This window comes from Seriola dumerili, unplaced genomic scaffold (genome assembly GCF_002260705.1).
Source record: "Seriola dumerili isolate Sdu_G_001 unplaced genomic scaffold, Sdu_1.0 BDQW01000068.1, whole genome shotgun sequence".
Classification (NCBI taxonomy): Eukaryota; Metazoa; Chordata; class Actinopteri; order Carangiformes; family Carangidae; genus Seriola; species Seriola dumerili.
Window position 1 is genome coordinate 19,881,159 of NW_019174323.1, and position 17,282 is coordinate 19,898,440.

A 17,282-nucleotide genomic window follows, 5' to 3' on the forward strand; every position below is an offset into this window, starting at 1 on the left:
GTTTAGAAGAAGTTCCACAGACCTGAGAGCAGGTTTTCATCAGTGTTCATACCGTGACTGGGTCCAACAAACGAACCTGACTGCGTACAGACAGTCACGTGTCCTCTGACGGGTGAACGTAACGGCAACGTTCGTTTCATTTAACAGAAACGACACAGGTGAAAACTGCCGGCAGGTAAGTGACGCTGCAGCTCCGACTCTATGCTAATCAGCTGCTTCATTAAGTGCGTTCGATTTTTACTTCGGCTGACTTGACGGTCAACGTGGGCTGCTGGTGACTTCAGGGGCGGAGCTGCCTGACTCGGAAAAACTGAAGGCGCCTTGCTCCCCCAAGGTTTTAAAGGTGCACTATGCATTCCTGCATGACGTCACTTCTGTTGACGTTCTCGCCACCTTTGAAGCGATTCCCCAATATAAATGCGGGTCTTCGTTCGTTCCTTCTCCATTTCTCTCCTCCTCGCCATATATTCATCCGAACGTCTTTTCTTTGGCTGTGTCCGTGCCTCGGCCATTTCCCAAAATATATGGTTGAGTTATTAGGATACTCGCGCTACTCTATCAACTCTGCTCACTGCACTGCTCACTTAATTGAGGCAGGTAGTTGTATGGTGTAAAAGGCATCATATTGATCTAAGAGGGACTAGGACTTGATCACCCTTAAGTTTTCTCTGAACCTATAACAGTAGGTGGCTTATACAGCTGATCGTAAAGTTAGAGACTTTCAGTGAGACTTTCACATCATGGGTCGGTTGTTCCAGTGTTTTGGTTCATTGGTTTATTCAGAGGATTTTGGTGAAATCTAGGAGGGGAGGATGTAACTGATGTATTAATTAAATAGTTTTTTTTTAATTTCACCATAAATCCATTTTCCTCTTTTGTTCACATTTTGTTGTTGATTTTAATTCATATATTTGTTTTTGTATATTGTTTATATGGGGAGCTTTTATTTTGTTAATTTTGCTTTCACTGTGTGACCTTTGACCTATGCGTGATGCCACTTCCTGTCGCTTCGCACCTCAGTTGGTCACTGGGCTTGCATAGGAGAGGTAAGATGACAGAGGTGCTTCTGTAAATAAGATGCTAAAAGGTGCTAAAACCACTAAACACAGAGGCATGAATATTGTTTTGAACAAGGCCCTCATGTTGTCTTTTTTTTAGCGACATGTATGTTGGTGTCTGTATGTATTTATGTGGTTATGTACAGCACTTCAGCGCAGCAAGCGAGTTGCGATTTTATGCTAAGCTAAATTCGCGGGGAATGTCTCTCATACGGTCTGCTGTTTTCCCCTCTCCCTTAAAGGTGTGTGTGAGAGACTGTAAGAAATGGCTGTACTAACATAAATGTTATATACACAGGTATGTGAGCTCCCTATTTTTATTTTTGTGTAATTATATTGTTTATTTTTGTACTATTTGTTTTGATATTTTTATACATATTGTGTATGTTCATATTTATAAAATATTTAAAAAATTGTCACTAATGGGTGGGGGGAAATAACTTAAGAAACATGATCTTGTAACTATATGATCACAATGAGAGGTATATGATTTATTGAGTGATTTTGGTTAATGAGATTACACACGTCAGTCGGTCACCGGGCTTGCTGAGGAGAGGTGTTTGTGAGAGACTAAGAAGTGGCTGTACTAACATAAATGTTATATACACAGAATAACCCCCCACCCCCACCCCCCTTCTGGCTGGCAAGACAACAGTTGTCCTCGTCTCCTTTGTTCACAACACAACGCAGAGAGATTTTTAGCCAGTGTCAGGACAGACCGGCTACAAATGCATTACATCAACTCAGCGCTGTGCAGCACCACATAAAGTCAAACACACCCATTCATTTGTCCTGCTTCTGTGACGACGTGAGCTCATGCGCTCTTCCTTCTGATGACATCATTGGCGCAGGTTCGTCGTGTGGTTTTTAATTAACGGTGCTCCATGTGGACGGTGTTTATTTGAACGTGAGAGACTGAAGCTGTTTCCATTGAACTAAATACATGAGCAATGTGTGGTGATTAGGTCATAATCTAGATCCCTATAAGTTAGCATGATGTGTGTTCAGGTTTCCTCCTGTGTGAACTCTGGCCCAGACTTAAGCTGTGTCTCTGTGTAGTACACAGTATGTTGCTGTACTTGTCAGTGTCTATGGAGATACATGAAGACGCAGCAGGAGGTTCATATTAAGGTGCTGATGAGTTTAGCCTCCATGCCACAGTTTGTATTGAACTCCATATAAACAGGATTCCTGTTCCTGTGGGCCTTTTCTGTCTGATCGTTCACTTACATGATTGGCCGTCACAGAGCTTTGCACGATGACATCACGATGTGTTGCAGAAAAAGTTGAACCAGATTAGTTTTTTTTTTTTCCACACAACACAGTGTTATGTCAGACGCCCCTTCCCAAGCCTCAGTATGATCTTCCTGTTAAAGGGTTCACCTGGATCAGGACTGTGAGGACAGGCTGCTTGATGAAGAACAGACATCTCACTCTATCATGTTTTTCCCTTCACAGTTTATTCATGCAGCTCTCATCACAACTGGAAGTAGTTCTACATTTACTACAGGAACAACAACAACATATGCACTGTCACCATGTTAACCCCTCTTCATATACACACTTGTGCATGTCTGCACATTATTACTATGTATACAAAGAGTTCCTGTCCTCCATGTTGGCTCCAGTGCATCTGTAAGGACAGAAAATCATCTGACTGCTACATAGAGCTGGGTATCGATCAAAACCTTTAGATATCAGTACTGACACCAATAAGATATCGGTACTGATAGTAATTGTTAACGATACTTTTCTTGATACCAATTTTATCAAATCCATTTGAAGAATGAACAAACGGATGAACTGGTTTCTAATGACGAGGAATTCTTCGATTCTCCTTCGGTCAGTTCATTAAAGTACGGAGGTTCGATACCCAGCCTTGCTGCTACAGAAACAGATCAACCAGCAGGAACACCACCACCATGTTGGAGCTGCATCTGTAATCCAGCATAATCATAGCGACATGTTGTCAGCAAAGCAACAGTAACTGGTCATAACAACATGTTGCTACAGCTTGAGAACAACATGGCGGCCATGGGCTGTATGATGTCTGAACTGTGTGAGAGTACAACGGCCACTGATGCTAACACTGCAGGATACAAACACTGTAAAAAAATACAAAATGATCATGGTATCAAACGAAGTGTTCAACTAATCAAACACACTGTTAAAAATCCCTTAAGAGGTTTGGGGAATGAAGCAAATGAGTAAGGGGGTGGGGGGCTGTTTTAGAGCTTTCTGGGGGAGGACTCAGTTCATCTACATCCTGTAGTTGGCGTGGTTTTGAAGGGATTGCAACTCGCAGGCTACCACTGGATTTATTAGCACCATTTAAAGTCAGATGATGTTTTGAAGTTGACAGAAAGTCTGGCGGTGGTAGTCTGAGAGTCCAGCTCTGATTCTGAGACTAAAGTTGCTTAATTAATTAATAAGTTAATAATTAAAACTGGATCTGTACATTAAAAAAAAGTTAATCCTGACAGGACACTTAACCTGCAGTCCAGCTCACTCCAGACTAAATCTGACCTACAGAAACACTCACAGGACTGAACACATTACCACCACAGACTGATGAACAGATAATGGTCTCATAGTGAAGCAGAGTAAGACTGAAAGTGGGTCAGATTGATACTAACAGATATAAGACAGATATGGACCTGGGTAAATTCTACTTGAAGAGTTTAAATACGATGGAGACATGAAACATTAATACTGACCTTACAGTAATGACTACAGTGGTTTCAGGACAATATGGATTTAATGTACAATGAGCAGAATTAGTTTATGGAAAGAATGGGAGGCCAAGAGGAAACAGGAAACAGAAAGTATGGTCAGGGGCTATGCTCTACTACTACAACTACTACTACTACTACTACTGCTTTTACCAGCAGACAGAACATGATGGAGGGAGGAGCCTCAGGAAGGATGAGATGAGATGTTGTTGAGTACTCATGAGTAGGATTAGAGTACTTCAAATGAATCATTTTAACATGAAGTCCTATTTGAAGTATAACTTGTAGTGTTAAGAACTAGTTGTTGGGTGCAGTACTTGTTGGGTTGTACTACTATCGTTGAAAAACTGAGTACTATAACCACTGATGTACAGTAGGTGTACGTTTTAGTAGATGTGGGGCTTTGTACTAGCTGTAAGGTCGTTGTAAGGTTTAATACTAGTTGTATTATTGTTGCAGGGTCTAGTACTAGATCTCAGTTGTTGTAGCATTATGTCCTAGTTTAGTTTAGTAGTAGTTGTTCGGTTGTTGTACCATTGCTGTAACATTCAGTACTACCTAAGCTGAAGTACAGTAGGTGCAGGATTTAGTAGTAGTTGTATGGATTTTTACTATTTGTGTGGCTGTTCAGGATTTAGTACTAGTTGTGCAGTAATAGGGTTTGTAAGGTTTTAGAGTTAAATATTATCTTTGGGGCTATAATTGGGTTTTGGGTTTAGTACTAGTTGAAGTACTTCAGTTGGAGAATGAAGTACTTATTAAAGTACTACACTTTTGTGAGCATATGGTAGGGTTCTGTATTAGTGAAATACTACTGTTATAGTGCCTAGTACTAGTTATACAGTTGTAGGATTTGTAAGGTTGCAGTAAGGTTGGTTGTGTCTTGTTGTAAAAGTGACACTCGAAGTGTCAGTGTGATTCTTCTTGTTTTAAGATAAAGATGTGATGTTGGATCGTCCACCTGGAGGAGCCACAATCCTCTGAGCAGAGCGACGAGGTATGTGGTCGTCAATCTGAGCTCCTGGAAGAGGAAGTAGTGATGATTGATTTAATAGTTCATTTGTAATCATCCCATCTTCTTCTTTATCATATTATTTGCCCGTAGTACTCAGCTGCAGCATTTATAAACTGTATGTACTTTCAACTACAAAATGTTCACCCAAAATGCACCTCAGTGTCTGTCAGTTTTAGTTGATCAGATAATTGATTAAGATACTGGAGATATAACCTACCTGCCAGTGTGAATCCTGACTGGTGGAGGTTTCGGGGGCCGGTCTGGGTTTTTGGACATGAGGGGCCTCTGCTGGTCGGAGTAGGCGGGACCGATTTAGTCATGCTGATGACATCATGGACCGGACCATCATAGTTTCCACGGGGGACACCGCGAGCCTCTGCCATCTAAGTCGATGACAAACATCAGAGAAAAAGTGAATAACGACCTGACCAGCTGGTTAACTGCTTAACCAGTTGGTTGCTAATAAGTCATCCAGCTGGTTGGTTACCTTGCTGCAGGCTCTGATCCTCTATCAGGGTTCAGGTGGTTACCTTATTAACCAGTAGCAGTAGTTTACCTTGCTGCGGGCTCTGATCCTCTTGTAGACGGTGTCAGGGAAAGCCTTCCTGGGAATGAAGCGTCCCGAACCTTCAGTTGTGTTGAGTTTTCCGTCCTCCACAACAACTCGACCTCCACTGATCACCACCGATGCCGTGCCTCGAAACTCCATACCCTCCAGGATGTTCACCTCCACCGTCTGCACACACACACACACACACACACACACACACACACACACACACACACACACACACACACACACACACACACACACACACACACACACAGGCAGCATGGTGAGGGGGAGGAGGATCAGTTTATGATGACTATTTTAGATAATCAATGACACTGATTGGTGCGGCGGACATGTTGTTACCAGGTTGTGAGTCTTTGCAGAAACAGTTCGTGTCTCCTTTGGGTTCCAGACAACAATATCAGCATCAGATCCTACAGCGATGCGTCCTGAACAGAGGACAGAGATCAGTTTTCTTTGGATTACGTCAGACATCTAAATACTGTTTTAATATTGCTTTAACAACCACTAACATCACTGCTTCAGGCAGTGAATTTCCTGAGGTGGCTTTTTCTGGATGAGTATACCTTCATCTTCAGTTGTACATTTTTACATTGAAGTTATGGTTTCATTGAACATCCAGAATAAAATGGATTGACATCACAGCTCTCATCTGTAAACCTGTCGTCTTCTATAGTTTAGTGACAGTAAAATAAAGGATTCCAGCACCAACAGTGTCCTTATCCTCTCTACAGTGTAACTCGTCTCACGGATGTGATACCTTTTCGTGGGTAAATGTTGAAGACTTTAGCAGCATTGGTGCTTGTTACTGCGACAAACTCATTCTCATCCATCTTCCCCGTAGACTGTAGAGAGACAGTATGACAAAATACCATGAATGTCTTCAAGGAGAGACTGTTGGAAAATGTGTAAATGTGTTCCACATTTGTATGATTCATGATGCTGATACTATACAGACACACAAGGCCTCAGAGTTGAGAGAACAGGGAGGCAGTGGATATAGCTAGAGGATTAGACAAAAGCATTTTCCTCCTGAAACCTTGCATGGACATTAAGAAGTGATAGAACCACTGCAGGCTGCTGATGTCATACCAACCTGTTTGATGTGTCAATGTTACTGAGTGGAATTACATCCAGTGATTGGAAAGTTTGAAACATCTTCATTCATTAAAACAATAACGTGAAGTGATCAGGACCTGAAGAGGGAGGAAGCTTCCTGACACCTGAGACACACTCTGTGTGTGGTCAGCTCAGGGTTAAGGGTCAAACGGTAATCTTACCACTGCTCTGTCCCACACCACCGACATTCTCTCCTCGACCCCATTGGTTCCCTCTGGGATCAAAGTGAAGTCATCTTTACCGACGGCTTTCTGAGCTGTGGAGAAGCTGGCATGAGCGCTGGATGTCACCTGCAGGTCTCCGCTGGAAATAAACACAACAAGCACCTGTCAGGTTCACCTGGTACACCTGGATTGTTGAGGAGGAAGGTTAGGCTACAATACGGCTAACCATGGTAACAAAGGTGAAGTCATACTAACCATGCTAACAGAGATGTCAGATACTGTGGAGTTGAAGGGTCAGGGTTGAGGGGTGGGCTCATGACGTAGGCAGCAGCAGTGGCCCAGTCTTTGGACCAATACTGAGAGCCGTCAGTGGCCAAGCTGGCTGTGATTGGTTCCCCATACACAACCATACCTGAGGACACAAACAAGAAGAAGTTGAAGCCACAACATCTGCCTGAGTATCTCTCTAGGAATCTTCATCTTAATTTAAAGGAATTCATGTACACCCCATGAAACTGGGAGCTGTCTTGTTGGGGGTCCCTGTTGGAGTCTCCCAAGGCAAATTGGTCCCAGGTGAGTTAAAGACCTCAAATGAGACCCCCTCTCATTCTCGCCAGTGAGGGTCTGATGGCCAAGTTTTGTCCCATTTCGGACACAGCATCTAAGAGCATTGGGGTGTGTTGTCAGCCAGCCAGCAGGCAAAAAAGGGGACATAGGTCTGTTGACCTCTAGGATCATCAACTTCCAAGTGGGGAGGGAACCAGAGTTCGTTCAGGGGGTGGAAGGTTACCAAATATATATAGTTGAGGTCATCTTTTACTCACAGCACCAGGTGTGGACTCAATCTCCTGCGCAGGGGCTGGACCGTCTTCAGGTCCTGCTGTGTTGGAGTGTTGCCTAAAGTTCTCACTGTTGTCTGTGTTCATGAACTGAACAACTTTTTTAGAGTCTCTAGGTGGAGTCCTGTAGAGGGTACAGTCTGGGAGTAGCCAAGCTAGTGCTCCATAGATCTACTGGGGTACCTCAACACTTGTGGGCAACACCAGACAGACCTCCATACTTGGTGCCAGCACAATTGAGGTCAATGATCAATGAACATCTTTGTGGTCATTTCATTAGATCTGCAGCCATATGTTTTGGACACTGTCAGCTGATCACAATTTGGTGGTGAGGCGGATCAGGTGGTGGGAGAGGACAGACCTGGTACACCCAAACAGGTAGAGACGGTGAACTGGGAACATCAGGTTGATGACTTTCACCTCTGGAGGAATTTTTCTTGCACCCCAGGAGAGGCTGAGGATACTGAGTCAGAGTGGTCCATGTCTTGAGGGTACTGCCCAGACTTGTAGACAGAGGTCATTGGTACCTGACATGGCAGCAATCAAAGAACCCACTGCTGAACATCAGCTGTTAAACTGAAGAAGGAATTTCTTTCAAGCTGGTTGAGAGCTGGAAGAGCTGGGGGGGACTTTTCTCTGTCATTGGTCTCTGAGAGAGTTAAAAGGTTCTGCAGGTGTCACCAGGTGTGGATGAGATTCCACCTGAAATACTGAAAGCTCTGGACTTCTAGAGATAGGGGACAGTTACCCGAGGACTGACAGACCAGGTTGGATGTTCACATTTTTTAAAAGGGAGAAAATTACTAGTTGAAATCTAAATTAAATCTGGACCTAATCTGGATTAAAAGGTGTGATGAGGAACAGATGATGATGATATTGATGATGATGTCACCTTTCTTCCTGGATTTGGCGATGACATCAGCAGCAGATTTGCTCATGACCTTGGTAACATACAGTGGGCAGTTGGCCTGTTTGGCAATGGTGACGGCGCGATACACCGCCTCTGTCTCCACCTGTAAAAACGTCATAACACACAAACCATCAATGATACACACCTCTCACACCTTGTGGATGTTTATACAATTTTTTTTTGTACAAGTGTATTACAGGTATTTTATAGGTGTGTTATAGGTATATTACAGGTGTATTACAGGTGTGTTATAGGTGTGTCTCAGGTGTGTCTCACAGTGCTTACCTCCTCAGGGTGAGATAAACTGTGTCCTTCAGGTCCTGAGATGCCGAGAGAGAGAAGCTTCTTCTCTTCCTGAAGCACAACAGTTTTCACCAGATTACACCAGTTTAAACCAGTTCACACCATTTGAACCCAGTTCACTAGTTTAAACCAGATTACACCATTTAATCCAGTTTAAACCAGTTCACACCATTTGAACCCATTTCACAAGTTTAAACCAGATTACACCAGTTCACACAGGTTCAAACCAATTCACTAGTTTAAACCAGATTACACCATTTAATCCAGTTTAAACCAGTTTACACTAGTTCTCACTGTAAAAACAGTGTGAAACAGAAATGATCAGTTTCTCTGTTTGACTCAATGAAAAAAGCGAGAGCACCTGTCCAATTGGGCAGGATGTATTACCTCATCGATGATGTCACCATTTTCAGCATGGACCTGGGCGATGGCTCCAAGATCCCGCAGGACCCCGAACGCCTCGTACAGCTGAAATCACGGAAGCAAGAATTCAGTTACAGGAAGAGAAACAACAAACAGTAATAATAAAGAAAGTGTGGTTCACCTGAGAGTCGGAGCTCTGGAATTTATCTTTGTATGCCATGAAGAAGAGGAAGGAGTTCACACCTGGAACACAAATACTGCAGGTAACACTCAACAGTACTCACAGTACTGCATGTAATACTCAGCAGTACACAGAGCTGTTTTAGTCTCTGACCATCTTGAAGGAGCAGAAACCTTAGACCTGAACCACTGCTCAGTAACTACTGCAGACTGTCACATGATCTTGTACCAAAACAAACATGGCCAACAGCAGCAGCTGAGATGTTTGAGCTGAAAAAGAAAAGGAGGGAAAAGCTTTTGAGACCCTGGATGGAGAGGTGTGTAAGACTGTAGAGCCTAGGGGACTGGGAGCTGGAACAGACCCACCTGACCCAGACTAGAACAGAAACAGTCCACCTTGGGTCCCATCAGTCATCATATTCAAATTATACTCATCATCGAAGATAGAGTCCGGATCAGTTGGTCTGTTCTAGTCTCACAGTCTTTGCTCTCATCTTGATAATTTTAAATTCAGTTTGATGAGCGGAGTCAGGAGGTCAGAGGACGTCGCAGGGGTCACAGGAGGCCACAACAGGAAGTTTGAGCAGCAGCAGTTTGTTCTCTGAGGAGCAGGGAGCTGGTCTGACCTTTATCTTTGATGAGTGTCTCGAGCTCCTCGTACAGTCCGTCGTGCCAGCGAGTGACGTCCAGGTGAAGAGAGAAGTCACAGCATGCCCTCTGCTCCGCCGTCTCCCTCCACTGATCAAATGCTGACAGTAAACTAGCCCCCGGCTCCACCAGCACGTGGTCCACTGTAAACACAAACATCAGTGTTACTCATGTTCTTTGACTGGAGCTTGATCGATCAGTATCGATAGGTTATCAGTAATCACTGACTGATGGTGGTGGTTCCTCCAAACAGGGCAGCTCGGGTTCCCTGGTAAAAGTCGTCGGCCGGGTTCAGGCCTTTCTGTGGAGCGAGCAGGTTGGTGTTGGCGTCGATGCCTCCGGGGATGACCAGCTGACCGTATGCATCCACTGTCCTCACGCCGGACGGGATGATCAGGTTCTCACCAATCTGCCTGATCAGGACACATGAAGTGATGTTAGAGACAATAACAGGTATGACACACCTGGAGGTCAGGGGGTCAGGTGTCAACAGCTGACATCAGGATCATGTTATTGATATGAAAGTAATTACTTGATGGTCCCGTCCTCTACATAGACATCAGCGTAGAATGACTGGTCGTCGTTGACAATCTTTCCTCCTTTGATGATCAGACGGTCACTCTGCTAACACAAAGGATGCTGGGTAAAATAGGAGGTCAACAAGTGAAAATTAAACACATAGAACTGCTGACAACAAACTGCAGTGAGGGTTCATCCAGACTTGGTGAGGGTTTAAAAAGTCCTGGTGCAGGACTGATGAGGGTCTAGAAAGTCTACTGTATCAGGGACGTTTCAGCTCTGTCATTGACGTGTGACCCACTTCTTTTAAAGGAACCTTTACAAGGTTCTCATTTTTAGCCTCAATCAAAAGGTGTAACCAGACAAAGATGAAATGTCCCACATTAACTGAACGCACCATGTATTGAATATGAAAATCAGGTTTTCTGTTTGAAGCTTTAGAACCGAACCGAACCGAGCGGACCGGACCGGGCCTGCCAGCTGCTGTAAACCCGCTGGGCTCAGTCAGTCTCGGTCTGGTCCTAACGGCCCGGTGATTGACAAGCGGAGCTGCAGCATCATGGCGCACCTGCCCGGTTATACGGGTTATTCCGGCTTGGCTCGGTTCGGCTCGGCCCGGCTCGGACCTACCGCGGGTCTCGCGCTGCTCTTCTTGTTTTGGAAGGACATCCTGATCGATCTGTGATCGGCTGATCAGCTCGCGCACACACACACATGCACACACAGTCTGCTATTGTTGTTTCCGTCAACTCTGACGTCACATTCCCGACAATACGCACACACTGGACTTCCGGTTTGGAGCTTCAAAATAAAATGGACGACCATAACTAACCCTAACCCTGATGCAAGAAGAATTTGGTATTCTGTTCAGAACCCGTTCAGACTGATGAAGACCCTGTTCAGGAGGAGGATTAGTGTGTTCGTGAGATAACACACTCATCTCTGCAATGACCATATAAGGGTTAGGTATATATATATATATATATATATGAGTGGAACAGCCTTATATGGTCATTGCAGAGATGAGTATGAGTATGATGAGTATATATATATATATATATGTATATATATATATGTATGTGGTACGTTTCTGTGTTATAACCATCAGCTGATGATAAGTTAAAGTGTAAAATGAATCATGAGCCTTACATTCATTGTAAATTCTGCAGCTGCAGTTAAATCCTACACGCACTTTTATTTTGAAATGAGATCTCCGAATGTGCTTTATGCACTACACAATGAATGGTTGTCATTGACTTCACCTGCTGCAGAGGAGGCAGACTCTCCCTCTGAGAGTGGCCGGGTGATGGGGGGTGGTGGAGAACGAGTACTGATTGATTTTAACTGATTGCCTGATTATTGATAGATTATTAGTCTGATAGTGTGTTCTGATGTTACACACAGTGGTGGAAGGACTCAGACATTTCACTGCAGTGAAAATATCACTGAGTATAACCACAGTAGAATAAAGATTCTAATTATTGATGGGTTTAATTAATTTTTAATGATGCATCATAATTTGAGGTTAAATGTTTCACAGTAACCATCCATCATCTCACTTAGTGATCAGTTCACTGACTGAGATGATTGATGATTACTCAGCTGTGCAATTATTTTCTGTATGTTCAGTGTTTACATTCAGTCTTCACTCTGGTGTTGTTATGTTCTAGTGTGATGTTGTTCAACATTAGAGGAACATGAGATGAAATTTAACCTGGATCTAAACTGAAACAGCTGGATCAACATCTGCACTGAGGTAAGATTGAGTCATGCACCTGGACTGGCATCAGCTCCAACACACATTATACTTACAGAGTGCAGCTGACTCATAAGACTCGTCAGATTCATCAGAACCATCAGACTCTGACTCATCAGATTCATCAGATTCATCAGATTCATCAGACTCTGACTCATCTGTCTCATCAGACTCTGACTCATCAGATTCATCAGACCCATCAGACCCATCAGACTCTGACTCATCTGACTCATCAGACTCTGGTACCCGCTCCAACACACTTGCTTGATGTTCCACACCTGAACTTGTGTATTTAGTAGTATTGTAGTTTTGTAGTTCTGATCCCATGTTGACACTGTATTATTTGGCTCAGTGGTTAGCTAATTGTTAGCTGCTAACAGTTAGCTGTTAGCACAGTTGGTACAGAGTGTGGACTGATGAGGGAACAATGAAGTGAAATAAACACTTCCTAAACTCTCTTTACATAAAACTTAGAAAAAGATTAGAATAAATAAGTTTTTAAATTTGAACCTCTCTCTTTCTGTAGTTTTCCCGGGCGTGTCCAGAGGGAACCACCACAGTCTGTCCTCCTCTGTCATGGCCGTCAGCTTGGGTCCGAGCAGCCCGGCGTCGCTCTGTCTGCGGACTGAATGATTCAAAGTTGAGCGTTTTGTTCTCGAATGCTCCTTCGACGCTGCAGAACATCCCTCCATACTTCATCCGAGGACGCGGAGAGTCCGAACCGAGCCGGGACAGAAGAGAGGAGCAGTCGTCCTCCTGAGAGCACCTCCTCTCAGACATCATGGACTGATCTGATCTGAGACGAGGGGAAGAGGAGACAAGGAGTGTGTGTGTGTGTGTGTGTGTGTGTGTGTTATCTCCTCAGGCGATAAATGAGGAGACAAGAGGGAGGAGGAGAGGAAAAGGAGGTCATGGAAGAGGGCGGAGCTGAGACCTCAAACTGAGAGCAAACAATCAGAGGGAGAAAGACAGACTGTGGTCTGAGAGTCTGGAGAGGTCTCATTAGGTCTCACTTGGACCAGGTCCTGCTCCTACCAGGTGACAACTGGACCACAAGGCTCCGTCCTGGTCCTCTTTCTCACTGAGAGCCAGACCCCACCTGACTCACCTACACCTCCATCCAGTCCTGGTCCAAGCCCGTCCCACCACTCAGACCTCAGACCCTGTGGTTGATGATCCTGTTCAGACCTGTTCTGCATCAGGTTCTCCTGTTTACACATCCTCAGGTTAAAGATCAATCCTCACAGTCTGTGAAATTATTGATTGATTTTAGATGTTATTGGTTTGTTATTGACCTGGTAATGTCATCGTCATGACATCACAGTGAGTGGCCCCAATGTTTCAGCTTCAATGAACACAAAACGATGCACAGCAGGAGTCCTGGTAACACACACTGTAACACACACACACACACACACACACACACACACACACACACACACACACACACACACACACACACACACACACAAACAGGTCAGTGCTCATTACTGATATGAAACTCCGAAGTCGCTTCAGTCTTAACTGGATTTATCTGCCTGACAGATTCACTTCATCTACTGACACACACACACACACACACACACACACACACACACACACCCACACACACACACACACACACACACACACACACTCAGTGAACCAGAACAAATTCTCTATGTTAACATGAAGATCTCGTTTGTCTCCGACAGTAAGAATAAAATCTTAGAGAAACTCGATGTGTTTAAACTAGTATCAGACTTAGTGTCTGTGATCTGGTTTTAAGTGGTCCTAAATCTGATCTGGTCTTCATCAGGACAGACTCAGTGTCTCTGATGTCAGACAGCTCTAATCTCTGGGTCTTTACTGAACCTTTCACCTCTGGTGGAAACAGAAAGTGAACCTTGATTTAAAACCTGGTTGGACCTGAAACCAGGTCTTCATTAGCTGCTGATCAGGCCTGCTCAGTGTTCAGGATGAGGTCTGGACCGTTCTTCTTATAGAACTGCTTCAGTCAGACAGGTTCTCTCTCTGAGCTAACAGCAGCTCTACTGGGTTCAGGTCTGGGTCTGACTGGACCACTCCAGAAGGTGGATTTCCATTGAGGTTTAGGGTCATTGTCTTCTCCTGAGCTTCAGCAGGTGGACAGACACCCTGACATGATCCTGAAGAAACCTGGTCCAAGTCCAGAGGCGGCAGAGACCCAGATCCTGCTCCACCTGTGGGAGGAGGTTTACTCCATACACGGAGCTGATGTTCTTCTACAGTTCAACCAAACAGCTTCAGTCAAGCTTCAGCTCAATGATGCAGCAGCTTCTGTGGTTTCCATGGCAGGACTCCATGCTCCATCCATAATGTGTGTAGTGGACTCATGAACAGACTAGATCAGTATGGTGGACTGCACGTTTAAGTCAGAATAGACAGGTTTAATATAAAAATGCTGTTTTCTAATCAGTGTAACTGACTCTTAAAACGAGTCAGTGATGTTAAAGGGACAGTTCGGGTTTTATGACGTGAGGTTGTGTGAGATTGTCATATATACTCAGTACAATACAGTAGATTATGATGTGCGTGGTCTCAGTTAGGAAAGCTGACCGGGGCATTGGCAGAGCGTCAGAGTGATGTGTTGCTGTGGGCAACGCCACAAGAAAAAACGTGTTTTAGACACTAAAACACTGAAACAATCCAACATCTGTTTAAACGTAGCTTCATGTAGAATATTTTCAGCTCTTTATCTTCCTGTGAAAACAGCATTTTCCTTTGGCACTACATTTTTTCAACTGCTTAACTCCTGTATTCCTGCGCACAAGCACCTACAGAGTGCTACGGGATGACTTGACTTGGATCTTCTTCTTCATACATACTGGACCTGCCTTAATGAAAATAAATACATCATTCCATAACATGACAGTTAATATTATCATTAGATAAACATTACATGAACCACTTCAGTCAGGTTGTGTTAACAGATGGGTATGAATTTTATGTATGTATGTGTGTGTGTGTGTTCCACCGTCGCCATCTTAGCAGTGTCTGACTCCGCCCCTAACTCCCAGGTAAAGAAGGGCATGTGTGGAGCTGAGACTGTGGTGTATGTCGGTTTGTGACAAGCATATGCTTACCCACCTGTCACTGAAAGAGACCACGCCCCTAAGGTGAGTTATATAAACAGGTGTCATGAAGGAGGAAATTAGCTCTAGAGACCAAAATAGTTTTTGTACCAGGCTGTAAACATGTTTATTTCTGCTGTAAAGTTGGACATTTTAACATGGGAGTCTATGGGGATTGACTCACTATTGGAGCCAGACTCTAGTGGTCATTAGTGGAACTGCAGCTTATGGTTCTTCAGTTTTGGCACACAGACCAGATCCAGCAGATGGCAAAGCATCACTTGAAGCCTGGAGTCAGACTGAACCAGATTTCATGACAACAGTCAAAAAACTCTGATCTGATGGGACATTCTCATCTTCAACAACAAAATACAAACACAGTTTTGTCTTCAGTCTTGTTTCTACCATCTTTAATCTGTAATCATACCAAACTGCTGACTCTTCAGATGTTCAAGAGTTCAGACTCAGGGATAGAAAAATATCATCTGGAATAATAAAAGTACAACAGCAGGATCCATGGTTTTAATTCTGCAGGTTTGTGTTGCTTCAGCTAAACACTGATGATACTGCAGGACACACAGATGATAATTCACAGAAAACATTGGTTCATCAATTATGTTCTTTTTACTCTTCTACAGGAAAATCAGTTAAAATTAAAACAGAATTTGATACTGAATTGAAAATATGGCAATGTCAAGACGGAAATTGAAACTCAAACCATGAAAAGAAATTAAAGTTTCAACTAAAGCTGAAAATAAAACAACAATAATATGAACAGCTGTTTACTTACCAGTCTCACAATAACTTCAGTTATTATTGTGTTTACAGGTTATAATACGTCCTCTGAGCATCTTTGTCTTCAGACTGGACACTACAGTAAGTCAGTATCATATCGTGACGAGACGGTCTGGCCGGGCCAGAGCTAGCTGGCTAGCATGCTAACTTCAGAAGAAGAAAAAGACGTGATATAGACAAGAGTTAACATTGGTGTTTGTTTCCACCTCTGGAGACAGCTGTTGGTGAGTAAAGGAATGAAATTTGATGGTAAGTAAACAGCTGCCAATGCTAATGTTAGTTTTGTAGCAATAGCCAAAACTTACAAATATCTCCTTTAATTGTTTGAACATTTCAGAATCAACTGATTATCCTCAGTAGGAGAATAAAAAGATCCATAATATAAGGGTTAGGAAAATATAATAATATAATATAATATAATGTAATATAATTCTTTTTTAGTCCTGTGAAATTATCCTCTATTGTTCAGTTGTGTCTGTGAAACACTGTTGTACTTTCTTCCATCAGTTTGAACTCAGTTGATCTGTAAAATCTCACCAGAGTATAATCAGACTGGATCACCTGACCTTTGATCACGTGTAAACTCTGCAGAGTGACCTGCAGCAGTTTTATTGTTGTATTAAAGGTTTCTGACCAGTTGTAAAACCTGCTTCTGACTTACTTCAAGCGTCATGCTGCATTTCTTCCGGTCAGAACATAATTTTGCTTTAACAGTTTAGTCTGTTTCTTCTCTGACCTCCAGCAGAACTCCTGTCTGATGTTTCCTTTGTCAGGTTTTGGTCCCGCGATGATCCAGACGGTCTGAACCTTTAATCTTAGATCCATGAGTGGAGCTGAGAGGCTCTACAGTGTTAAACTACTCGCCAGTCTGCAGGTGGAACAGCCAATCAGAACAAAGTTTCAAAAAAACTCATATCAGGACAGACGAGACGCTTCACTGAACAACAGTTTCTAATGTTTTCAATTGTGTTTCTACTGTGATTCAACTGTGTGAACTCTTCAAGGTAACTTAGCAACAACTTTACTGATCTTCTGCTGTAGTTCATGGAGCTCTGTGTCTGTCACTGCAGTTTCATTCACCCACAGACGATTAGTGAACTGTAATTGACCCAAACAGCTACCTTCACACTGAAGTCAACCAGCTGAGTTAACTGTATGAATTCAGCCAACTTAGCTAGCAATGTTTATAATCAGGTGGCTGAGCAAACACTGAGA

The 17,282-nt window shown here is 43.4% G+C and overlaps 1 protein-coding gene across 1 annotated transcript; it reads right to left on the reverse strand.

Moving 5' to 3' along the window:
* Positions 1-2,514: 2,514 nt before the first annotated feature.
* On the reverse strand, positions 2,515-11,157 carry LOC111219782 (dihydropyrimidinase-related protein 2-like). Its single transcript, XM_022742570.1, has 15 exons — positions 11,055-11,157; positions 10,438-10,526; positions 10,134-10,318; positions 9,884-10,048; positions 9,259-9,320; positions 9,102-9,182; positions 8,697-8,765; positions 8,394-8,514; positions 6,918-7,074; positions 6,660-6,801; positions 6,140-6,224; positions 5,722-5,807; positions 5,362-5,541; positions 5,023-5,188; positions 2,515-4,811 (listed from the first exon to the last, which is right to left on the reverse strand). Exons 1-15 carry the CDS (start codon positions 11,091-11,093, stop codon positions 4,720-4,722), a joined length of 1,719 nt encoding a protein of 572 aa, XP_022598291.1. The 5' UTR covers positions 11,094-11,157; the 3' UTR covers positions 2,515-4,719.
* Between the last annotated feature and the right edge of the window lie 6,125 nt (positions 11,158-17,282).

What these genes read in the sequence shown, in the direction of transcription:
- LOC111219782 (XM_022742570.1), bottom strand. Translation starts at nt 11,093, where the DNA reads ATGTCCTTCCAAAACAAGAAGAGCAGCGCGAGACCCGCG. An exon ending in GTAGAGGACGGGACCATCAA is followed by an intron (nt 10,319 to 10,437) that starts GTAATTACTTTC and finishes TGTCCTGATCAG; the next exon opens with GCAGATTGGTGAGAACCTGA. An exon ending in CTGCAAAGACTCACAACCTG is followed by an intron (nt 5,542 to 5,721) that starts GTAACAACATGT and finishes GTGTGTGTGCAG; the next exon opens with ACGGTGGAGGTGAACATCCT.